At 48.1% G+C, this 25,986-nt stretch overlaps 1 protein-coding gene across 2 annotated transcripts; it reads right to left on the bottom strand.

Moving 5' to 3' along the window:
• LOC311087342 (uncharacterized protein) lies at positions 1–18,040 on the bottom strand. 2 transcript variants are annotated; one of them, XM_084120682.1, is made up of 7 exons: positions 17,933–18,040; positions 14,890–14,942; positions 14,598–14,699; positions 14,165–14,268; positions 1,533–2,595; positions 1,119–1,379; positions 1–974 (listed from the first exon to the last, which is right to left on the bottom strand). In XM_084120682.1, the coding sequence occupies exons 5-7, from the start codon at positions 1,895–1,897 to the stop codon at positions 968–970; spliced, it is 633 nt and encodes a 210-aa protein (XP_083976808.1). In that variant the 5' UTR covers positions 1,898–2,595; positions 14,165–14,268; positions 14,598–14,699; positions 14,890–14,942; positions 17,933–18,040; the 3' UTR covers positions 1–967. The 2 variants fall into 2 exon arrangements, with proteins under 2 accessions (XP_083976808.1, XP_083976809.1); XM_084120683.1 differs by lacking the exons at positions 14,165–14,268; positions 14,598–14,699; positions 14,890–14,942; positions 17,933–18,040 and having other exon boundaries at positions 1,533–3,604.
• Between the last annotated feature and the right edge of the window lie 7,946 nt (positions 18,041–25,986).

Raw genomic sequence — 25,986 nt, forward strand, 5'->3', positions numbered from 1 at the left:
ACCATGTTGCTTTATTTAACATTTCTCACTTGCCCACAAGGCAATAGCACAATGGCAACACTCTGACAAACCTCTGCTAGAGTTTTAATGGATTTTTTGCATCCACATTTGAACCTGCCTGTGTTAAACACAGCATACTCAAGAACATCAAAGCAAATGCTCAGCTTACATTAATGTGTAATATCAGAAAAGAAAATTCAGCTAACAATTGTGTGTACATGTGAGTTTTTTCATCAATCAAATCAATAAACTTAAACCAGCAAAGAAGGCAATATAGCAATGTTCTGACACACCTCTGAACCTGACCGTGTTATACACGCAGCATAGAGCAAAGAAGAGAAAATAATAATGATTAAAGAAAATCAGCTGTGTTTAGGTCAGCATACAAAGAAGGAAAAATAAAATTCAGCTCATTTGAGTGACAGTATTAAGCCCCTTCCTCTCACATTGACATACAGGCAAAGGCAGGAGAAAATACTTTCAGCTGAATAACACCATTCTCACACACACAATCTATGTGTGACAACTCTCTCTGTGTGTGTGTGTTTGTGTGTGTGTGTGTGTGTGTGTGTGTGTGTGTGTGTGTGTGTACTGTACTTCAATTCAATCAAATGTCATGAAGTCCTTGTTCAACTTGAGGAGAAGTTGGTTCTCAAAATTCTGTGAATGAATTGATCCCCTTCTTGGGGTGAAAAGCAAACCCGCTATGCTAAAAAGCCTTTCACACGCTGCTGAAGCTGGCAGCGCTGTGTTGAGCTTTAGTGAGAGGTTACGCACAGCTGGATAGGGGGCCAGTGTATTCACTCCTTCAGCTGTAGCGGCTAGGTATCCATCAAGTTGCTTACTTATCTCATGGGAATGCGTCTGCTTGACATTGGAGAAGAAGTCATCTTCATCAGAAGAGGTTGATGTGGTATCAGGAGACCGAAGACCTTCATCGTGTTCTGGCAGATGTTCCTTGATGTAACTAAGGCCTTGATTAGAAACACAGAATCACAACAACAAACACATATTTTTGTTATTATTACTCTGTAAGTAAACAACTGCATAGAATCATTGTTGGATGTAAAGGTTTTTGAAAAAACAAGCAAACAAACAAACAAAAACATTTTCCTTACCAAGCTGTAGGACTGATGTCTGGCTCTGACATCATGCTCTCAAACCGCTTCTTCAAACCTTCAAGAAGAGCATCAACAAGTGGCTTGCAAAATCTGAGTGACGGTCTGGACTTTTCAAGCTTGGTTGTGAGGGCGGTGATTGTCGGGAGCAGCCAGCCCATCTGAACGTTGACTTCTCCTTGTAGTATGTTCAAGGACTTTGCAACTGGACTCATGGTGGTGACATATTCCCCTAAAAAGGCCATGTCAGCCAGACTGTACCTAATAGAAACAGAAGAAAATAAACAAACACATATTTCAACAAAATGTATACAGAACCTGGACATTTATTTATTTGTGTACCTACAGCAGATAATGTGGTAAGCATAACTAACAAAATAAGAACACAATTATACATTAACATAAGCTACTTACATTGGAACATTGAGTGCAGCACAGACCGTTCTCACAGACCCCTCTCCTTGGTCTCTAATGATTCTGACCACACGTTCCACAGCCATGAAAGAGGAGTTCCATCGAGTTGAATTAGGCTGTACCAAGTGAAGCTTACAGTGTTCCTCTATAAGCTCTGCATTTTGAGGAGACCTTGATGCTTTATTCCAGAGTGCCTGACATTTAGAAAAGGCTGATCTGGACAATTTCTTGTAAGCTTCTGTCTTATTAGCCCGATCAACATCGACTGTGGAAACTAAATTTAGTAAGTGGCATGCACACCGATGATGTTTCGGCAGCTGATACTGAAGCCCATCATCTTCCTCCAGAATGGCTTCCACATCCATGAATTCCACCTCCTCTTCACCATCAGATGCATCACAATCTTCTCCTACTTCTTTTTCTTCGATTGTGCCTTCTGCAACTAACTCTTCATTGTTATTTTCGTCCTGCTGACCAAAGACACGGAACGCTTTGACGAAATTCGACCCGTTGTCTGTTGTAGTTCTAACAACCTTTAACTTATTTCATACTCTGCATGAATGTCGGTCAAAACAGCTGCCAAGGCATCGAATGTGTGGGAGCCCCTTAGTTGACGGCAAGCAAGGGCAGCTGAACGGCGTTCAAAACTGCAAGGATCGAGCCAGTGGGCTGTTACACCAATAAAGCTCCTTTTCCTGGCCGTCCAACAATCAGTAGTGGTGGCAATGTATGGTACCTTTTTCATTTCGTTCTTGAGACGTTCTTTCATTTTAGATGTAGCTGAATCAATCTTGCGCCGCACAGTTGTGCGGGACATGATGGCACTACTCGGTTGTAATTCTACAATAAGGTCTTGGAAAGATGGTTTCTCAACCAGGGAGAAGGACTGGAGACCTTGAACGATGAAGCGGAGGATAGCCCGATCAACCGTCTTCTGAGACATCTGTTTGGTCTCCATCAGCTTCAGTTGCTTCGCCTTGAAGCCTGTTCCACCTTCTGATGGCCTCTTGCAGGCTGTTGAAGTCAGTTGACAGTATTCCTCCAGATGTGTCTCATGCCTTCTCTGTAAAACAGTATAATATTTCAGTTTACACTATAATAAACTAATAAATATTAGAAAAGATACTCATCATGTAGTCTACATAGCAATATTATTAATTATGAAGTGCTGGTTGTTCATAATTTTCCAATGGCTCCAGACTAACTTTTTAAATTGGTTTTACTGGTTCAACAAACTTTAATTTACGTGGACCAGCAAAGTATTTAGGTGCTTCTGACATTCTAACAAGTGCTGCAATATTAGGTCAGGCAAATACAAGACTTTGGGTAACATATCTCTCATGTATTTAAATACAATTGTAGGCTACAGCCATTTTTTATGGTATAACAGAGTACACTCAAGAGCGTTCCCACACTTGAATAGGCATTTAAGCCTTACAGTTCAACAAACACTATTGTAATCCTCTCTAGGCCAGCTGAACTGTTATTTAAAAAAAAAAAAAAAAAAAAAAAAAAGCCAAATAGCTCCTGTAGGGAATTTATGTAATTTATGTAATAAATAGAACCTTATTGTAAAAAGTTACTGATTAGTTACACCGATTCAGACGTCGCCTGAGTTCACTGTTGGAAATATCAGTTGTTTTAACCATTCATTAAAATTAACCAGTTCAAACTTCCAAGGAGTCATTAGTTCGCGAATTGGACGTGTCATGCGCGTTGTGTGATTATCCCAGCAGTTAGGACATGGACATCCAAGATTTCTGTCAACACAGAACACATTTCATCACTGGATAGTTTTTTTTTTCGTTTAATTATTGTTTTATGCCAGCTGAATGTCCGGAATGCTTTTCAGAGAAGAAAAGGCAACTTATTTAGCACAATTCACACCCAGCGGTAATTCAGGAAAAAAAAAAATCTCAGAATGCTCCACATGAAACAGACAGCGCTTAGTTTGGACTTTACACTTTCGCCTGGCTCCGAAGAGAGAGAGAATGCGCGCGCGCGACCAGCTCTCTCTCGGTCTCTGCTCGTTCTTTCAGTTAAACATGCACCCTTGTCACAAGCGCAGCAGTTCATCCACATTACTCGCTGATCATATAAGACTTTGGCGGGACAAAAATTCACTTTGGCGGGCGCTAAAACAAGTTCAATGCAGGAAAATTCATGCGTGAATTTAACTGAGTAACTTAGTAGGCTACATGACCATGCACTCGCACAAATGCGACCACATATAATTTTAACTCGCACATTCTCAAAAAATGGTCGCAGTCTGGAACCCTGATTATCTATGTTACACGATTAACTTGCCTCGGCTTATGCTAACTATTGTCAGGCCAAAGTTAGCCATCTGAATGGCTAGCTTACAGCTGGCAAATTGGCGGGTGCATGTGGCTTCGACTACTCAAACGTAACCGAGAATGTAAGCTGCATTATCGCAGCTAGCCAATCATTTAGTGCACTTTTCTGTAGCTAGAATCTAGCTTAGAAATGTAAGGAAGTTTATTTCAATGTACGTACCTTGACATGCTTTCGCAAGTTGGAGGATGAATTTTTGTAGGCAGTGATGAAGTTCTGTTTCGGTAAACACAGCAAACACTTGAAGCGAAAACTATCATTTACTTCTTCAGAAAACGCCTCGGTTACGACTGTAACCTCGGTTCCCTGAAGAGGGAACGAGCATTGCGTCGAGATTGACGCTAGGGAAACGCTTCGCGTGATTATGTCATGAGGCACATGTAAAATCAGCCCAACGGCGTGGCGGAACGTCAGATGCGGGTGACGTCACGTACCAGAAAACTATAAAGCCTGCTTGAAAACCAGAGAACAACAGCTTCGAAAAGTCTGAAGTAGCCGCTGACAGGCATGAAGGAGATATGGCAAGGTGACGCAACGCTCGTTCCCTCTTCAGGGAACCGAGGTTACAGTCGTAACCGAGGCGTTCCCTTTCAAGGGAACTCGCTATGCGTCGAGATTGACGCTAGGGGAACGTCTATACCAACGCCACCATAGCTACAAATGTCTGTCCTGTGTGAAATCATGAAGAGCAGCACTAGGAAGAAAGAACATGAGACCCTGGTGTAGAGTCCAAATCCAAAGAGTAGAACCTGACGAAGGTGTGCGGTGAGGACCAGCCTGCCGCAACACAAACGTCCTGAAAGGTAACTCCTGATATAAGGCCATACTCCTAGTAGAGAGGGACCGGATAGCCTTAATTTGGCGGCCGCCTCATAAGCAAGTGAGATGGCCTCAACCACCCACTTGCTTATCCTTTGCTTAGACACTGGAGATCCCTAGTTAGGGGACCCAAAGCACACAAATAATTGATCACTTTTACACCACAGGTTGCAGCTCTGTGGACATAAGCGTCTAACGCCCCGAACTGGGCAAAGCATAATTATAGTCTCCTGGTAGAAGGGAGGAGGACAGAAAGCCTGCAGTACAATAGGTCTGGCCACTCTAAAGAGAAGAAATGGCTAGAAGGAACATAGCTTTCAAAGTTAAGAACTTCTAGGAACCTCCTAAATAGGCTCAAAGGGGGCCAGGGAAAGGCCTTGCAGCGCAATGGACAAATCCCACGGTGGCACCCTAGAGCGAACTGCAGGCCTCAGCCTCCAGGTGCCACGAAGGAAACGAGATACCAGAGGGTCTTTCCCCACAGACATTCCACCCAAAGGAATGTGGTAAGCACCTAGGCCGCCACATAAACCTTTAAAGTGGACGGGGTCAGACCTGCAGTGAACCGATCCTGCAGGAACTCCAGCACTGTACCAAATGGGCAGTTAACTGGGTCCAACCGACGGTCACTACACCATGAAGTGAATACTCTCCACTTCAGGGCATAAAGTTTCCTCGTGGAGGGAGCTCTGGACTGTAGAATGGTCTCAACAACCTCAGTTGAGAGACCTGACTCTATGAGCTGGGCCCCCTCAGAGGCCAAGCCCACAGGTTCCACAGTTCTGGTCGAGGGTGAACTATCGAGCCCTCTGCTTGGGACAGAAGGTCCCTCCTGACAGGTAGCTCCAGAGGAGGCCCGTCGAGGAGAGACACAAGATCGGGAAACCATACTCTGCCCAGCCAGCGCGGGGCTATAAGAAGCAGGCAAACCCGGTCCCTGCAAACTCTTTCCAGAACTCCCGGGAGCAGAGCAACTGGGGGAAACCATGGCATCCAGCCTAGGAGGAGCTGGATGCGTGAGGGAGAACCAAAGTGGACAGTGAGACGTCTCTCGAGACGCAAACAGATCCACTTGTGCTTGGCCAAACTCCCTCCATATCAGCTCCACCACCTCGGGGTGGAGCCTCCATTCCCCGGGCCTCAGCCCCTGTCTAGACAGAGTGTCTGCTCCTATATTCTGGACCCTGGGGAAGTAAGTTGCCCTGAGAGACACCAACTTCCCCTGGGACCAAAAGGGGATATGGCGTGCCAGATTGCATAATGTGCGCGAGCGCAAACCCCCTTGGTGATTGATATAGGCGACTACCGAAGTGTTGTCCGATTGTACTAGCACATGGTGTCCCCTGAGATCTGTGATAAAGCTCCTCAGAGCCCGGAAGACAGCTAACATCTCTAGGCGATTGATATGCCATGAACGATGATGGTCTTCCCACAGACCTTGAGATGAGCGACCCTCTAGAATCGCTCCCCAGCCCGTGAGGGAAGCATCCGTCGTTAGCAGTTTGCGACGACAAGGAGCTCCCAGCACTGGGCCTTTGGACAGGAACCAAGGTTTCTTCCACATAGCCAAGGCACGTAGGCATCGCCGCGTGACCTTGATTGTGCGAAATGGGTTGCCCCTCGGGGAAAACCCCCTGGTCCTGAGCCACCACTGCAGGGGCCTCATGTGCAGCAGTCCAAAAGGTATCACGTTGGAAGCTGCTGCCATGAGACCCAACAGTCTCTGGAACTGTTTGACAGTGAGTAGCTGGCCTAGCTTTACACTTTTCACAGCTGCAAGGATGGACTCTATACGTGGCGGTGACAGGCGCGCCTGCATCGACACTGAGTCCCAAACCACGCATAAAAAAGTGGTCCTCTGAAATGGAGAAAGCACACTCTTCTTGGCGTTCAGCCGTAACCCCAGCTCTTTCATATGGGCGAGGACGACATCTCGATGCCGAATCGCCAACTGATGCGACTGAGCTAAAATCAACCAATCGTCGAAGTAGTTCATGATACGAATACCCTGAAGGCGCAAGGGCGCCAGAGCTGCATCCATGCATTTGGTGAAAGTGCGGGGTAATAAAGCTAGACCGAATGGAAGAACTCGATAATGGTATGCTTTGCCCCCGAAAGCAAACCTCAGGAACTTCCAGTGACATGGACGGATGGAAATATGGAAATATGCATCCTTGAGATCTATTGTGACAAACCAGTCCTCGGACCTGATTTGTGGCACGATTTGTCTCAAAGTCAACATTTTGAACTTGAGCTGCATGACTGACTCATTCAGAACTCGAAGATCTAAAATGGGACGCAATCCCCCGTCCTTTTTTGGAACTATGAAATACCGACTGTAAAACCCGGTTTTCCTGTTGGAGGGAGGTACATATTCTATGTCCCCCTTCTCTAACAGAGTGTTCACTTCTTGTTCCATAACCAGAACCTGCTCGGGGTCCACCATGGTGGGTAGGACCCCCATAAACCGAGGTGGGCGAGAACCAAACTGTATTTGGAACCCTTTCCCTACGGTCTGCAGGACCCAACAAGAAACATTTGGCAGTAGCTTCCACGCTGCCAAAGATTCTACTAGAGGTATCAGTCTCTCGAGACTGACTTCTGGATTTTGTTGTTGTTGAGTAGTCGGTTCGTCGCCCTGTAACGGCGCACCGGCAGGGAACGACTGAACAGACTGCTCTAACACCCTCCTCAGAGGGGGCGGGCATCCCGAGGCCACTACGTTTCCGGGTGGTCCTTGAGATATGTGCTCGCCGGAGACCGCTGCGCCCTGAAGCACCGGAGGTGGCAGGGTTGGCAGAACGGTCCCCTGAGGGTACCGAAGAGAGACGGGCACCGCAAAAGGAGGTGTTAACCGCTCTACTTTGGGGGGGACTACCCTCATGGTCCTGAGCCCTCAAGCGCCAGGATCTTTTTCCCACAGCCTTCTTAGCGGTAATAACGGTCCTCAGATTCGCTCTACCCTTCGAAGGCTGGGGTTGAGAACGTCCTCCCTGTCCCCGAGATCTTTGCGGGGGAGCACGGGAGGAGACGCTCTGCTTTTTACTGTAGATGCCCAATGGGAGCTCGAGGTCTGAGGCTGTTCCCGCACAGCAGCCTCAGGATGTGAGCGACGGGGGAGCAATTTTTGGAACGCTGCAGCGTGTTTAGAGGCCTCTTGGAATTTCTAAACTGCAGTATTAACAGCGTTGCCAAATAACCCAGACGTAGAAAGGGGTGAATCCATTAAAAATAATTATTTATTTTTTTTGGTCTTTAATGTTGCTCAAATTGAGCTCACACACCACATCTGGGCCAATACCCCCGCCCTCATTGAGATCTCCCAATAATTCCACCTGATAAGCCTGCAGCAAAGACATCGTGTGTAAAAATGCTGCAGCCTGACCAGACGCGGAATAAGCCCTGCCCACCAGAGAAGATGTAACTCTGAGGGGCTTATTAGGCAATACCGAAATTTTTTAGGGAAGATGCCGTCGCTGGAGAGAGATAGCGCGCAAGCGTCTCTTCCACCTTTGGCATCTCCCCATAACCATTTTCTTTATAACCAGAAACAGAAGAATAATTCGAAGTTTGTGAATTAAAAATCTCTATATGAAACTGGCTTATCCCACGATCTCGACGCCTCAGTGTGGAGATTGGGAAAAAACGGCAGATTTCGGCGTTGTGTTTGTGCACGTGAGAGCAGGAAGCGTTCGTCAAGTTTACTTTTTGAACGAACGTCCTGTTTATTTATTTTAGATGGCCACTCAACACATAGTCTATCGACTGCTCTTGTCACTACTTCCAGCAATTCTTCAAGTGCATGAGACTGAGGTGGGGCATCCTCAGACTCAGCCTCAACACTAACAACATCCAGATCCTCAGAACTGGATAATTGCAGTGTTTGTGCCATCATCAGGGTGGAAGAAACCGCCGCGCGTGCTTCCGAACCCTGATGAGTGACATCGGGTCTATCAGATAAGGGCTGAGATAGGGCAGAGCCCGTCTCAGACCCCGCTGATAGATCCATTTGCGAACCCCAGGACTGAGATCGCCGCTGTGCCTCGGCAGCAGCGGGACTCGAGCCCTGGGGGACGCGAGCTTCCCGGAAGAAGCTCAGCCGGGATCGGAGCGAGCGCATGGACAGCGCCTCGCAATGCACACAGTCAGCACCCTCGAGTGCTGACTGGGCATGCTCCTCTCCCAAACAAACAATGCACAGAGCGTGAGTGTCTCTACCCGTAATAAAACGCGGGCAGGGATGCACACACATTCTGAACTGTTCGCTGGACATAATTGCTTTCAGTGACAAGACAACAATAAATAGACAAAGACAGATTTCACATAGAGCGCTACTGAAGACACAGAAGCTGTTGTTCTCTGGTTTTCAAGCAGGCTTTATAGTTTCCTGGTACGTGACGTCACCCGCATCTGACGTTCCGCCACGCCATTGGGCTGATTTTACATGTGCTTCAAGACATAATCACGCGAGGCGTTCCCCTAGCGTCAATCTCGACGCAACGCGAGTTCCCTTGAAAGGGAACTGAAATAGTCTGGCGAGGTGGGGCCACGGGTTGGCACATTCCCTGGATGGACCTGCTGCGTGTTCATCCATTGTTTCGTCTCTTATCTAATCTGACCATGGAGTTGACTTTGGGTGAAAGCTGAAGGTGATTGCTGATAGGCTGTCCCAATCAGTGGCGCCTGCACAATCCAATCACGTTTGAGAGGGAAACAACAAATTGAGGGTTTCCGAGATTCTTCCTTTTTTTTTTTTTTTTTTAGAATAAGTAACGTGTACTCATGTTTATGGATAGAAATGTAGCGGAGTACAATATTTGCCTCTCAAATGTACTTGAGTAAAGTCATGAGTACTCCCCAAAAATGATACTCGAGTAAAGTACAGATCCCTCAAAATTGTACTTAAGTACTGTACTCAAGTAAATGTACTCTGTTACTGTCCGGCTCTGGTAATAGGGGTGTGTTTTCCCAACCTTACACATCTGCATATCAAAGGAGTCGAACGAAGCTGTGTCCGTCAAACTGCAGCAGAAAGAGTCACGAAAGACCAGCGCAAGACCGCCTCCACGTCGCGCGAGCCGAGGAGTCCCAAACACGGAGCAGTCCGGGGGGCATAGTTCTTTAAGATGAAAGTGTTCGTTCTCCCGCTGCCAAGTCTCAGTAATAAACATAAAATCCAAGTTCTCCTTAGTGAAATGGTCATTCAGAGTAAAAGCCTTGTTCGCAATGGAGCGCGCGTTGATAAGTGCAATCCTGGTAGAGCGCGTGCGTGACAAGGGCTGTCCTGGGGCAGGCTGGATGGCATGATCCGTCCGACAGGTAACCGGGCACAGAGCACGCTGATGGGGTGCACGATGGGAAGCGGGCCGGGTGGGGAAGATCCGGTCAGAGGTGCACCACACAGGTGACGATGCACAGACCGCGTCCCGATCTGACTCGCAGACCGGAACCGGCCTCAGGCACCGCTCACTCCCGGGAGCTCTAGATCCGTTTGGCCCGGGAGAAAATCCACGGGATCGCCACTTTCTCCTCCAGACTTGAACCCCAGCCCTGGATCCCCGCTTCCTTCTCCTGCTGCGGCGCTGGGTAAGCAGCAGGTATTCCGACAATGGCACTTGGCACTCCAGTTTTGGAGGGAAAAACTCATAACATCTGTCCCAGGTAATACACAAGTCCTGCATATGTGTCTTAATGCGGAACAACGCGGCCCGATCATATTGTATGATTGCAGAGACATAGCTAGTAGTTGATAGGGTTGACACAAGTAATATCACAAGGAGGATTACAAATGTACGTGAGAGCAGAGAAGTGACAGAAGCATCGCCAAACACAGGCGCCATCGTGCCACGTCACCAAAAAGTCCACCTTTTTAGAAAAGAACAACCCATCTTTAAGATTTGATCCAATCCGATCTGGTCAGATTACTTTTGAACAGCTGGCCCCTGGTGACTTTGGTTCAGCAGAGACTGTGATTGGAAAACTGCACTAACCAGCGGACCAATGGCATTGCAGCATCACAAATGTTGGTTTGGTGGACCTCAAAGTCAAAGTCTGTCACCAAAATGATTTGGTTAAATTCCCTCCAGAAGCGTCTCACACGGTTGCGTTCATAAGAGAATACGACAGCGTTTATTGGGTTTCATCTGACACTCTGAGACGCAACGTATTTATGATAGAGGGAAAAAGAGCTGATTGAAGAAACTTACATTTTTAGTACTAATATTTTGTGCCAGTATCCCAGGAAGTGACAATTTTGTTCTCTTGGACACATGGGATGGAAACGCTGCTTTCCCTTCTAGTCTGTCATGTTCAACATATGTCTACGTGCTGATGTATTGGGATCGCGTCAGAGAGCCCCAATCATCTTCGAGTGTAAACAGAACGAGCCAATGCATATTGGCAGGCAAGATTTGCATCTCGCGCTCCACCCCGAAGCGTGGGTATAAATAAGAAGCAGATGCAAGCAACAGTTGTCTTTCACTTCAGAGTCAAACAGATCATTCTGTATGTTGTCTCTGAGAGTGGTATAAATACAGTCAACCAGTGTGTCGAGTGTTCTTGAGGAACTGTGAGCTAGTTGTCAAAGTAGCTCTCTTCTGGTTTTGGCCAGAAGAGACACTAGATCGAGGCATAGGTAAGGGTATAACAAACTCATACTTCTATGGGTAAAAGTTTACTATAAATCTGAAAGTCTTTTGGGGAGGGATCTACCAACTTATCACAATCATTAAACTGTTTGATGTCAAAAAAAAAACTGAGGATTGAAGAAACGTACATTTTTAGTACTAATATTCTGAGGATATTAGGATTATAGTGAGGGCTTCCCTGCCCGGTAACCAATCCCTGTGGGCTCCTCACTCCTGATAGGGCCCAGATATGTGCCCAAGGTTCCTACCACTCCCTTCCAGGACCAGGTAGTAAAACATGCAAGTGCTGCCCCTGGAGGAGGCAGACCCAGACCTGCCTTTTCTCTGTCCAGTTCGCGCTATGCGCCTATTCGTGGACAGAGCAAAAAGTCTCAGGACCCCAGACCAGCTCTTCGTCTGTTACGGAGGCCAGCAGAAGGGAAAGGCTGTCTCCAAGCAGAGGTTGGCCCACTGGATAGTGGATGCCTTAGTCTTGGTGTACCAAACCCAAGACGCACCATGCCCCCTCAGGTTGCGAGCCCACTCCACTAGGTTAAAAAAAAAGGTTATGCCTTTGGACTGGATGCATGCACCATTTCTACTCCAGGTGCGTACCTCATCTAAGCGAACCCTCTTGAGTTCCTCCACACCCTCTGGCAGTAGACACCAGGTCTAACGCTTGTATGCATTGGTGGAACCTGTGTTAGGCTGGGTCCCATATGTTGTTATCCCTACGGTGATCCCATATGTGTATTCTACGGTATCCACGGTATGGCTCCCTGCAGCGAGCCTGTGTCTCTGCCATCCTTGAACAGTATTGCCTCCCCCCTACATAGGCCGGAGCCACCTCAGTGACATCCATATGTTGTACAGCCCTGACCGGCCAGTCCATATATGATACCTCCCTACGGGCAGGATGTGGCTTCCGCAGCGTTCCTTTCCCCTGAAAAGGGCACGCTTTCCCAGTGTTATCCAATAGTCTGACTGTATGGTTCATGCGGAACAGCAGCAAAGACTTCCTCTGCGTATGTCTCATCTTCAGCCCCTCAGGAGGCTTACACTGGGTGCTGAAAGGTGGCAGCAATAGGTGGCGTTATACTTGGGATCCCAATATGTTGGCATGTCAACATATGTAGAACGTGACCGACTGAAAGGGACCATATCGGTTACGTATGTACTCTCGTTCCATGAAGGAGGGAACAGAGACGTACATCCCGTTGCCACCGTTGCTGGACCACCGCTGATGCTGTGTTTCTACCTAGCTCCTCAGCAAAAAACAACTGGTGCTTGCATGTGCTTCCTATTCATACCCACACTGTGGGGTGGAGCACGAGCTGCAAATCAATGTGAATTGGCTTGTTCTATTAACACTCGAAGATGATTGGGGCTCTCTGATGCGATCCCAATATGTAAGTAAATTAAGTTAAATTTTCAGCCTTTGATTGAAGCATAGGTCATGTTTAACACAAGTCTATTATTTCTCCATGCATAGCCTTAACAAATCAAGTGTATAAAAGTCATATATTTGTTTTGTGAGAAACAGAAAATGATTTATAAAAGTAGACTTTACCTCACACTAGAATTTTTTTTATTTTATTGTTTTTCCCCCCTTTCCTAAATTGTAGACCAATGGATGAAGAAATTAACAACACAACTGTGTTCTCATTCATGGTTCATGGCAGTTAGATTGTTTCTCCTTCTCTTGCAAAAGAGGGTGATGTGCCTGTTTGTTGACATTCTGTTTTAATTTGTTAATGTGGAGCTCTTGATTTTACATTATTTAGGAATAAATGTAATTTTATTCACCAGATTGGAAGACCCATCCGGATCCAACAAATGGAAACCCAACAATTTCCTTGTACAGAAAGGAAATTATCTGACTGCATGAGACACAGAAACCTCTTTTAATGTGTATGAACTTGAGATCATGTGCTGAAGAACAGGAGAGGCAACTGATCAACTTCTACAACAAAAAAATGTAGACTGGGCCTCCCCCGTTAAATGGGTACAGCCTAGAGAAGATGAAACTGTGAATGCATTAAAATATGCAGCTCATATATTTACGTATTTCTGATGTAAAGTCCTGGATCTGTGTTTGTCTTGGGATCTTAAAACTAGACTTGATCAGGTGGTCTACACCAGATGTCGTATAGGTCACACAAATTTGACCCATGTTTTTTTACTTAAAGGTGAAGACCCAACATTATGTATGTTTTGTAGGATTCCTTTAACTGTCAAACATATTTTATTAGATTGTCCTGGACTTAACACAAGTAGAATGCTTTTTTATGAAGTTATTTCAGTTAAGGACATTTTTAATGAGATTATACCTGAAAAGGTTTTGGATTTTTTAACATATGTTAACTTAAAAAGATATATTGTATAATATGACTTGCTGGTTATCTTTGTTCTGTTTTATTGTATTTATATGATATTTGTGTTTTTGTAATTGAATTTTTGCCATGAAGATAGCTCTGATTGCTGACATGGCATTAAATAAAAATTATGATGATGATGTCTTCCTGGTCCAACAGAACAAAATAGAAGATGGTTTTATAAAAGTCCGTATTAGGTCCGTCGGTCCGTAATACATCAAATGGCAAACGTAATGAAAGCGGAACGAAACTGCGCTACTCATTTGTGCTTTCAGTTTTGACCAATATCAGTGCAGCGCTAGCAGATCTTGATCAAGTGACACTGTTACTACACAGTGCTAAAAGATCCAGTAAAGAAATCATTTGAATTTGCCACAGAAGTAATAACTTATCTGCGAGATCTAGTGAGAAGCATTCAAATTTCTCCGTTATTAACTGTAGATCTCTATGAGCCTACCTTTGTGAAAAAAAGTGCTCTAAAATGTACTTATGTAGCGGATTTCACCCAGCACCACAAATAAACCACCGACACCAGGCTCTTCGGGGGACCACGTCTGCAATCTGCAGTTTATTAAAGACAGGACAGGAATTAATTAACACACTCTTCAGTTCTGTGGTCTCTGTCTCGCTCAAATCCAAAGCTGTTCTAAACAACATTTACTAATTAAACTTTTTTTTACAATGTCTCTTTTCGTTCGTTTCCTTTCACAACATGCATCACAAATTACATTTGATTTAATAATTTATAATACCTTTAATGTTAATAATTTTAGCAATAATAGGGATCACAAAAATGTGCATGTGCAGTACTGCCCTGATAAAGCAGTTTATTCTGCAAGGTGTACGTAAACTTTTGACTGCTACTGCGTCACCTCAAAGTGATGAATTACCTTAGTCATCGGGGCCACATCATAGTAGAATGCTGGGAAAGGTTCCTTCACATTTTCCTCAAACACCAGGATTCCTTTGACCACATCTTCACTGACACTGGGCTTTAAAAAAGAGAAAATTTGTATTCCTACTTTATAGGGAATTAAACATAACTTTATCTATTAAAGAAATATAGATAAATAACCCAAGACCCTTGCAAATTGAGAAAGGTAATCTTCAATTGTTCTCATTTTGCCTTGTAAGTTTCAGCTTACTGTACACATCTTTCATGAAGAATGTTCCTTTATTTACCACGGTTGACACATCAATGCTGCTGCCCTCTTCCTTTGGTTTGTTACCTGGATCTGTAAATGCACAGGTGGGAATTTATTACTTGCAAATGGAAAAGATTCAAAGCATTTAAACACTTTTGGGATAGTTAGTGATTTGATAGCAGTGTTTTAGCTTGATGAGTGTGTGCTGCCTGTCAGGGTTCTGTCACCTCGGTCTAGTGTGTTTCTTGGTTTTGTGACAGAGCCCTGACACTCCCGTTTTCTCCTGTCTTTGTCTGTGTCTTGTTGTGTTGTGTTCTGTTCTGCACGTGGTCCGTTTCTCCACGGCCATGTTGTGTTTCTGTCTTGTGAAGCGTCGCATGCAGCTAGTGTTTCTCACTAGCTGTGTGCGTTCATGTTATCTTGTTCTGTGTGAACACTTGGCTTATGCGTATCCCTCATAGCTGAACAGGGAACTTGAGTGGGTCTGTCAAAACAGGGAACTCGAGTAGGACCATCTGAATAGGCAGATCAGACTCGAGCAGAACAGGAATCAGGGTGAAAAATGGGAACAAAATGAAGGTGACAGTCCCAATGGGAGTTCGGCTGCCAGTATAGTGGGCATGGGTCTGGCTAGCCTTCAGGTAGGGAACAAGGGTCATGGTGAAACAGTTCCAGGGCTTAAAAGCGGGTTCAAGATAGGCTTCCGGGCAGACACTGGGCTCTGGGAAGGTCTCTGGGCAAGCAACAGGTTCTGGGACAGTCTCTGGGCAAGCAGGGGGCTCTGGGACAGTCTCCGGGCAAGTAGCGGGCTGTGGGACAGTCTCCGGGCAAGCAACAGGTTCTGGGACAGTCTCTGGGCAAGCAGCGGGCTCTGGGAAGGTCTCTGGAGTACAGACAGGACAGGAGACTAGCTGAGAGATGTGTGCTGCCCAGGCACACAGGGCAATCATGACACAAAAGGCGAGGTTCTCCCTCTGGGCCATGGCAGGACTGACAGGGGAAACGGGTGTCTCAGGAATAGTCTCTGGGTACGTAGCGGGCTCCAGGGCAGCCTCTGGGCTGGGAGCTGATGATGTGTGAGTGGCCCAGACACACACAAGGGCAGTGACATAGAGAGAAAGGGCAACCTCTTCAGACATGACAGGAAATTCAGGATCCGATAGGCTTGACGTTATAGAGGAAGCCTTCTTTCTCTTTCTCCGTCTACGTTGGCAGGGCGATGGCGTGGAGATAGCTGCTTCTAGGGCAGGGGTGGGCAAACTACGGCCCGCGGGCCACATACGGCCCGTTAGGCTGTTTAATCCGGCCCGTTGAGTATTTAAAAAATTGTCTTAAGATCGCATTAATTTTGCCTTTTTCTTGCAATACTTTGCGTTATATATAAATTGCGTTGCATATATTTGACAATCGGAATATCAGATATTTCATGCCATAGCTAACAAATGTAAAAAAGGAAAAATTACATAAAAGCAGATCATCATTCATTCAGCGCTGTTGTGGCTGCGGTGTGTCACGTAACAAGCTAGACGCGTCACCATGGAAACCAAACAGACAGCAACTTAAGCGCATAGACTTGGTGCACGTTAATGTTTTTTCCATTTTTTGAAAACTCACAGAGAAAAAAATGTTTGGTAACCGCTTGCACACGTTTAGTTTTTCCTTTGATTTTTCTGCTATTTAGTTTTGCTACTCTGGATTTGTGGATGTATCCTCCTGACTGATTCCGTTTACAAAACCTTTATCGCCCGGCTTTCGACTACGCTCCCCTGACGTCTGCCATGTACAGAACCCGGTTTTGTTCATTAAATGTTCTGATCTGCATTTGCTTTTTATGTTTTATTATACTTAAAATAAATTTGTATATTCGTTTATTTCGTTTTTTTCCAAATTTTCGTTTTTTAAAAATTAACCTCAAAACATAACATGCTAAATGGGGGATATCTAGCATAAAAAAAAATGTATTGTCAGAATGTCGTCTCTCAGTTGTTGAATTTCGCACAGACGTTGCCACAACGTAAATGTGTTTGCCCAGCCCGATCTCATGAAAGTGCGAATACCACGAATTGTATTTGTAGTTCTTATGAAACGCAGTTTTCGCGTGCATATGATACGCACTTAAAGGGATAGTTCGCCCAAAAATGAAAATTCGGTCATCATTTACTCACCCTCAAGTTGTTTCAAACCTGTATGAATTTCTTTTTTCTGCTGAACACGATATTTTGAAAAATCTCGGGTAAACCAAACAGTTGATGGACTCCATTGACTTCCATAGTATTTTTTTTCCTACTATGGAAGTCAATGGGGTCCATCAACTGTTTGGTTACCGACATTTTTCAAAATATCTTCTTTTGTGTTCAGCAGAAAAAAGAAATTCATACAGGTTTGAAACAACTTGAGGGTGAGTAAATGACAGAATTTTAATTTTTGGGCGAACTATCCCTTTAATGGCGTGTAATAGGCACGCACTCCGCACCCCTAATCCTAACCAAAGGGTTTACAGTGCGCAGCATATGCACGCAAAAAAAAAAAAATTTGGCGTATAAATGGCACGAGAAATAAAATTCGTGGTATAGATACGCAATTTAATGAGATCGTGTTTCATAATCTGCTACTGGGCCGGCCCTCTGTCAAATTTTAAAACCCAGTGTGGCCCTTGAGCCAAAAAGTTTGCCCACCCCTGTTCTAGGGGAACAGCAACATTCACGGCTGTTTCTTGGAAAGCAGCAGCATAAATTAAGCATCTGTTGTTTAACAGAGCTCAAATAGGCAGGAGATGGGAAGAGGAAGGTGCCCATTGTCCACTGAGTCCTCTTGTGGCCAGATCGCAATGTTATGGGTTTGGGTAATGGTTGAAGTGAGGACTCAAGGATGCAGAAGAATATGGGCTTTATTAATATAAAAGTAAAACACAAACAGGAACTTCTCTGTGGGGGAAAACACTACAGGCGAGAGTTGACTAGGCAGGAAACATACACAACAGGAATCATCAGACAGGCAGGGTAACAACAGCATGTAACAATATGCAAGAACGATCTGGCACAGGACAGCAAGGGGAATAAATAGGACAGCATTACCATTACCTCAACCCGTAACAGCAGTCTGTGCAACAGTTCATGACAAATCTTGTGACATCACCTCATCAATACGGGTCTGTGATTCCACACAGCTTGCACTGTACAAATATGAACTGATCCTGCAAAATAAATGTATAACTCTAGATAAGCACAAAAATATTACATATTAGAAACACAAATAGAAACTGAACAATTCACTCTTCAAATGCAAATATATATATAAAAAAAATACATTACAAGCATTATTTCTAGAGTTGGGTAATATATTGGTGGTTATAACATTGATTATATGTATTAAATGTATACAAATATCTTTGAGTGCTACAAGATTGGATCAGCATTCAGCAAATTTAGTCATTTAGTTAGTTTAAATTTAAAAGGTCAGAGTTTAATTAAAATATTGTATTTTCAGCAGCCAAATTCCTCGAACACGCCCACACAAGTGATCACATTCCGATGTAAGAAAAAAACTGCCATAACTTCTAAACAAACACATTACTGCATTATTCCAAGACATTTAATGCATTTATACATGACTTTATTATGTAATATAACAGCATTTAATATGAATATTTACAGGCACATTTCTGCCAAAAAAGCTTGTTTTACTACAGTTAATTCACAAGTTGTGGAGTGAAATGTCTTCTAACTGGTTTGTTCTTGGAACAATGTTTTTTTTTTCTTTTTTTCCGTCAATTTGTTGAGAATATCAGTGCCATTTCATCTGGCTTTAAAATAGTTTAAATCACATAGTCATCTGTGGGTTTATAATAGAGAGAGAATTCTGCGTTGAATTCAAATGCTTCTCAGTGGATCGCGCAGCTCTTTTTAATAATGTTTATGTGATCGAGATCAACCTGCACAGCTGCTTTGAGCACGATCACTGTTTTTTGGGCCGAGCTGATAATGCTCCGTGCTGCACAGTTTAAACAAGATAATGCTCCGTGCTGCAAAGTTCAAACAAGACGTGGTCATGTTCTCTCAGGAGCATCCTGGCATCTTACGGATAGGATTGCTGGTCTTTCTCATGGGGGACCTGGCGTTTCATTCGGGGCTCCAGCTGAGGACAGATGTAGACTGCTGCATCGGAGAGAGGGCTGTTATACTTTGGAAATTATGATGCTGAGCTTCCCATTATAGTGGTGTGTGCTCATGCTAAGTCAGATTCAGACTTGACAGCCATGCTTTCCCGGGCTGCTCTGGGGGCGCAGCGCAATGCGTAAATCACCTTGCCTGCCTCTGTGCCTTTTTCCCAGATGTGCGTGACGAACTTTGGCAGTATGGAAACATGTTGGTGCCAATATGGCAAGCCATACATTCCTAAATCTGCAGAAAACTTTTTTTCTCTCTCACTACCCTCTGTGGTGGGGTGGCAGTGCTCACACAGGCCACCTCTACCCTGCATGTGATGGCCACCCTAAAACTATGGAAAGGCAAAACACTCATAATGCAGGAGGGTAGTTCTGAGCCGGGGTTGAGCTGCGCATGTTGACTGAGATTAAGTCAAAGAGTTGGCCCTCGGCCAGACGATGTCCACCCTGGTGGTCCAGAAGCGCCCCCTGGCTAAACCTTGCAGAGGTGCGAGATATCACCAAGTGTGCCTTCTCTCATCTCACAAGGTGGCCTTTTCGGCGACATTGTAGAGAACTGCTAGGCCCAGTCCTCGACAATTTAGAAGCAGACTGAGGCAATCAAGAGCTTGCCAATTTGTGCTTCAAGAGCACCTGTGGGCTGGCCCTCAGACTGCTTGTCGCCAAGGGCGTCGTTCCCCTGCCAAAAAAAAAAAGAAAGAAGGGGACTCCACCACGGCCAGCTCTACTGTGACGTTGAGCCTCACAGGAAAACGACGCCACTCGTCTCAGCCGCCGAGCGGCCAGTGAAAAAATCGCCTCTGAGACGGGCGACCCAGACCGGGATGAAGCTGCTCTTTCCCCAGAGGAGGGCCAGGTGCAGAATTCTTTCTGCCTCTGGCGGCTCAGCCAGCGGTACCCGCACCTTCAATAAAGAGCAGTTTCTGAAATCTCTGGGTGCCACGAGGGTGGGGACGACAGTGTGCGACGACATGCCTCGTCACTCTCGTTCCCCTCTCCCCAATACGACCAGAATGGCAGCTTGCAACACTATGCCTCGCAGCTCTCGTTCCTCTCTTGGCAAGAGGGTGAGAATGACAGTGCACAACGCTATGCCTCATCACTCTCGTTCCCCTCTTCACAAGAAGGCGAGGTCAACAGTGTGTGCCATTACGAAACCTTGCCACTCTCAGTATGCGGTTCAAGAATGCAGTCAAGCCTTCCCACGCATCCTCTGTCCACCCGTGGAGCCAGAAGAGAGTTGCACCGCACACCCAGACCCCACTCCGAGCTGCGCAGTAGTGAACACTGGACCCAAGTCTGTGCAGTAGTGAACACTGGACCCAAGTCTGCGCAGTAGTGAACGCTGGACCCGAGTCTGCGCAGTAGTGAACGTAGGACCCAAGTCTGTGCAGTAGTGAACACTGGACCCGAGTCTGCGCAGTTGTGTACGCGGGACCCGAGTCTGCGCAGTAGTGAACGCTGGACCCGAGTCTGTGCAGTAGTGAACACTGGACCCGAGTCTGTGCAGTAGTGAACGCGGGACCCGAGTCTGCGCAGTAGTGAACGCTGGACCAGGGTCTGCGCAGTAGTGAACGTAGGACCCAAGTCTGTGCAGTAGTGAACACTGGACCCGAGTCTGCGCAGTAGTGAATGTGGGACCCGAGTCTGCGCAGTAGTGAACGCGGGACCCGAGTCTGTGCAGTAGTCAACACTGGACCCGAGTCTGCGCAGTAGTGAACGCAGGACCTGAGTCTGCGCAGTAGTGAACGTGGGACCTGAGTCTGCGCAGTAGTGAACGCGGGACCTCAGTCTGTGCAGTAGTGAACGCGGGACCTGACTCTACGCATTAGTGACCTCTGGACCCGAGTCTGCGCAGTAGTGAACGCTGGACCCGAGTCTGCACATTAGTGACCTCTGGACCCGATTCTGCGCATTAGTGACCTCTGGACCAGAGTCTGCGCAGTAGTGACCGCTGGACCCGAGTCTGCGCAGTAGTGACTTCTGGACCCGAGTCCGCGCAGTAGTGAACGCTGGACCCGAGTCCGCGCAGTAGTGAACGCTTGACCCGAGTCTGCGCAGTAGTGAATGCTGGATCCGAGTCTGTGCAGTAGTGAACGCTGGACCCGAGTCTGCGCAGTAGTGAACGCTGGACCCGAGTCTGCGCAGTAGTCAACACTGGACCAGAGTCTGCGCAGTAGTCAACACTGGACCCAAGTCTGCGCAGTAGTGAACGCTGGACCCGAGTCTGCACAGTAGTCAACACTGGACCCAAGTCTGCGCAGTAGTGAACGCAAGACCCAAGTCTGCGCAGTAGTGACCTCTGGACCCAACTCTGTGCAGTAGTGAACGTGGGACCCGAGTCTGCGCAGTAGTCAACACTGGACCCGAGTCTGCGCAGTAGTGAACGCAGGACCTGAGTCTGCGCAGTAGTGAACGTGGGACCTGAGTCTGCGCAGTAGTGAACGCGGGACCTCAGTCTGTGCAGTAGTGAACGCGGGACCTGACTCTACGCATTAGTGACCTCTGGACCCGAGTCTGCGCAGTAGTGAACGCTGGACCCGAGTCTGCACATTAGTGACCTCTGGACCCGATTCTGTGCATTAGTGACCTCTGGACCAGAGTCTGCGCAGTAGTGACCGCTGGACCCGAGTCTGCGCAGTAGTCAACACTGGACCCAAGTCTGCGCAGTAGTGAACGCAAGACCCAAGTCTGCGCAGTAGTGACCTCTGGACCCGACTCTGTGCAGTAGTGAACGTGGGACCCGAGTCTGCGCAGTAGTCAACACTGGACCCGAGTCTGCGCAGTAGTGAACGCAGGACCTGAGTCTGCGCAGTAGTGAACGTGGGACCTGAGTCTGCGCAGTAGTGAACGCGGGACCTCAGTCTGTGCAGTAGTGAACGCGGGACCTGACTCTACGCATTAGTGACCTCTGGACCCGAGTCTGCGCAGTAGTGAACGCTGGACCCGAGTCTGCACATTAGTGACCTCTGGACCCGATTCTGCGCATTAGTGACCTCTGGACCAGAGTCTGCGCAGTAGTGACCGCTGGACCCGAGTCCGCGCAGTAGTGACCTCTGGACCCGAGTCCGCGCAGTAGTGAACGCTGGACCCGAGTCCGCGCAGTAGTGAACGCTGGACCCGAGTCTGCGCAGTAGTGAATGCTGGATCCGAGTCTGCGCAGTAGTGAACGCTGGACCCGAGTCTGCGCAGTAGTGAACGCTGGACCCGAGTCTGCGCAGTAGTCAACACTGGACCAGAGTCTGCGCAGTAGTGACCTCTGGACCCGACTCTGCGCATTAGTGACCTCTGGACCCGAGTCTGCGCAGTAGTGAACGTAGGACCCAAGTCTGTGCAGTAGTGAACACTGGACCCGAGTCTGCGCAGTAGTGAATGTGGGACCCGAGTCTGCGCAGTAGTGAACGCGGGACCCGAGTCTGTGCAGTAGTCAACACTGGACCCAAGTCTGCGCAGTAGTGAACAGGGGACCCAAGTCTGTGCAGTATTGAATGCTGGACCTGAGTCTGCACAGTAGTCAACACTGGACCCAAGTCTGCGCAGTAGTGAACGCTGGACCCGAGTCTGCACAGTAGTCAACACTGGACCCAAGTCTGCGCAGTAGTGAACGCAAGACCCAAGTCTGCGCAGTAGTGACCTCTGGACCCGACTCTGTGCAGTAGTGAACGTGGGACCCGAGTCTGCGCAGTAGTCAACACTGGACCCGAGTCTGCGCAGTAGTGAACGCAGGACCTGAGTCTGCGCAGTAGTGAACGTGGGACCTGAGTCTGCGCAGTAGTGAACGCGGGACCTCAGTCTATGCAGTAGTAAACGCGGGACCTGACTCTACGCATTAGTGACCTCTGGACCCGAGTCTGCGCAGTAGTGAACGCTGGACCCGAGTCTGCACATTAGTGACCTCTGGACCCGATTCTGTGCATTAGTGACCTCTGGACCAGAGTCTGCGCAGTAGTGACCGCTGGACCCGAGTCTGCGCAGTAGTGACCTCTGGACCCGAGTCCGCGCAGTAGTGAACGCTGGACCCGAGTCCGCGCAGTAGTGAACGCTGGACCCGAGTCTGCGCAGTAGTGAATGCTGGATCCGAGTCTGTGCAGTAGTGAACACTGGACCCGAGTCTGCGCAGTAGTGAACGCTGGACCCGAGTCTGCGCAGTAGTCAACACTGGACCAGAGTCCGCGCAGTAGTGACCTCTGGACCCGACTCTGCGCATTAGTGACCTCTGGACCCGAGTCTGCGCAGTAGTGAATGCTGGATCTGAGTCTGTGCAGTAGTGAATGCTGGATCCGAGTCTGCGCAGTAGTGAACGCTGGACCTGAGTTTGCGCAGTAGTCAACACTGGACCAGAGTCTGCGCAGTAGTGACCTCTGGACCCGACTCTGCGCATTAGTGACCTCTGGACCCGAGTCTGCGCATTAGTGACCTCTGGACCCGAGTCTGCGCAGTAGTGAACGCTGGACCCGAGTCTGTGCATTAGTGACCTCTGGACCAATTCTGCGCATTAGTGAACTCTGGACCAGAGTCTGCGCAGTAGTGAACGCTGGACCCGAGTCTGCGCAGTAGTGAACGTAGGACCCAAGTCTGTGCATTAGTGAACACTGGACCCGAGTCTGCGCAGTATTGAATGCTGGACCTGAGTCTGCGCAGTAGTCAACACTGGACCCAAGTCTGCGCAGTAGTGAACGCTGGACCCGAGTCTGCACAGTAGTCAACACTGGACCCAAGTCTGCGCAGTAGTGAACGCAAGACCCAAGTCTGCGCAGTAGTGACCTCTGGACCCGACTCTGTGCAGTAGTGAACGTGGGACCCGAGTCTGCGCAGTAGTCAACACTGGACCCGAGTCTGCGCAGTAGTGAACGCAGGACCTGAGTCTGCGCAGTAGTGAACGTGGGACCTGAGTCTGCGCAGTAGTGAACGCGGGACCTCAGTCTGTGCAGTAGTGAACGCGGGACCTGACTCTACGCATTAGTGACCTCTGGACCCGAGTCTGCACAGTAGTGAACGCTGGACCCGAGTCTGCACATTAGTGACCTCTGGACCCGATTCTGCGCATTAGTGACCTCTGGACCAGAGTCTGCGCAGTAGTGACCGCTGGACCCGAGTCTGCGCAGTAGTGACCTCTGGACCCGAGTCCGCGCAGTAGTGAACGCTGGACCCGAGTCCGCGCAGTAGTGAACGCTGGACCCGAGTCTGCGCAGTAGTGAATGCTGGATCCGAGTCTGTGCAGTAGTGAACGCTGGACCCGAGTCTGCGCAGTAGTGAACGCTGGACCCGAGTCTGCGCAGTAGTCAACACTGGACCAGAGTCTACGCAGTACTGACCTCTGGACCCGACTCTGCGCATTAGTGACCTCTGGACCCGAGTCTGCGCAGTAGTGAACGTAGGACCCAAGTCTGTGCAGTAGTGAACACTGGACCCGAGTCTGCGCAGTAGTGAATGTGGGACCCGAGTCTGCGCAGTAGTGAACGCGGGACCCGAGTCTGTGCAGTAGTCAACACCGGACCCAAGTCTGCGCAGTAGTGAACAGGGGACCCAAGTCTGTGCAGTATTGAATGCTGGACCTGAGTCTGCGCAGTAGTCAACACTGGACCCAAGTCTGCGCAGTAGTGAACGCTGGACCCGAGTCTGCACAGTAGTCAACACTGGACCCAAGTCTGCGCAGTAGTGAACGCAAGACCCAAGTCTGCGCAGTAGTGACCTCTGGACCCGACTCTGTGCAGTAGTGAACGTGGGACCCGAGTCTGCGCAGTAGTCAACACTGGACCCGAGTCTGCGCAGTAGTGAACGCAGTACCTGAGTCTGCGCAGTAGTGAACGTGGGACCTGAGTCTGCGCAGTAGTGAACGCGGGACCTCAGTCTGTGCAGTAGTGAACGCGGGACCTGACTCTACGCATTAGTGACCTCTGGACCAGAGTCTGCGCAGTAGTGAACGCTGGACCCGAGTCTGCACATTAGTGACCTCTGGACCCGATTCTGTGCATTAGTGACCTCTGGACCAGAGTCTGCGCAGTAGTGACCGCTGGACCCGAGTCTGCGCAGTAGTGAACGCTGGACCCGAGTCCGCGCAGTAGTGAACGCTGGACCCGAGTCTGCGCAGTAGTGAATGCTGGATCCGAGTCTGTGCAGTAGTGAACGCTGGACCCGAGTCTGCGCAGTAGTGAACGCTGGACCCGAGTCTGCGCAGTAGTCAACACTGGACCAGAGTCTGCGCAGTAGTGACCTCTGGACCCGACTCTGCGCATTAGTAACCTCTGGACCCGAGTCTGCGCAGTAGTGAATGCTGGATCCGAGTCTGTGCAGTAGTGAATGCTGGATCCGAGTCTGCGCAGTAGTGAATGCTGGATCCGAGTCTGCGCAGTAGTGAACGCTGGACCCGAGTCTGCGCAGTAGTCAACACTGGACCAGAGTCTGCGCAGTAGTGACCTCTGGACCCGACTCTGCGCATTAGTGACCTCTGGACCCGAGTCTGCGCATTAGTGACCTCTGGACCCGAGTCTGCACATTAGTGACCTCTGGACCCGAGTCTGTGCATTAGTGACCTCTGGACCGATTCTGCGCAGTAGTGAACTCTGGACCAGAGTCTGCGCAGTATTGAACGTGGGACCCGAGTCTGCGCAGTAGTGACCTCTGGACCCGACTCTGCGCATTAGTGACCTCTGTACCCGAGTCTGCGCAGTAGTGAACGTGGGACCCGACTCTGCGCATTAGTGACCTCTGGACCCGACTCTGCGCATTAGTGACCTCTGGACCCGAGTCTGCTCAGTAGTGACCTCTGGACCCGAGTCTGCGCAGTAGTGAACATGGGACCCGAGTCTGCGCAGTAGTGAACGTGGGACCCGACTCTGCGCAGTAGTGACCTCTGGACCCGACTCTGCGCATTAGTGACCTCTGGACCCGAGTCTGCACAGTAGTCAACGCTGGACCCGAGTCTGTGCAGTAGTAAACGCGGGACCCAAGTCTGCGCAGTAGTGACCT

The sequence above is a fragment of the Abramis brama genome (assembly GCF_963993115.1).
Source record: "Abramis brama genome assembly, chromosome: 7".
NCBI classification, from domain to species: Eukaryota; Metazoa; Chordata; class Actinopteri; order Cypriniformes; family Leuciscidae; genus Abramis; species Abramis brama.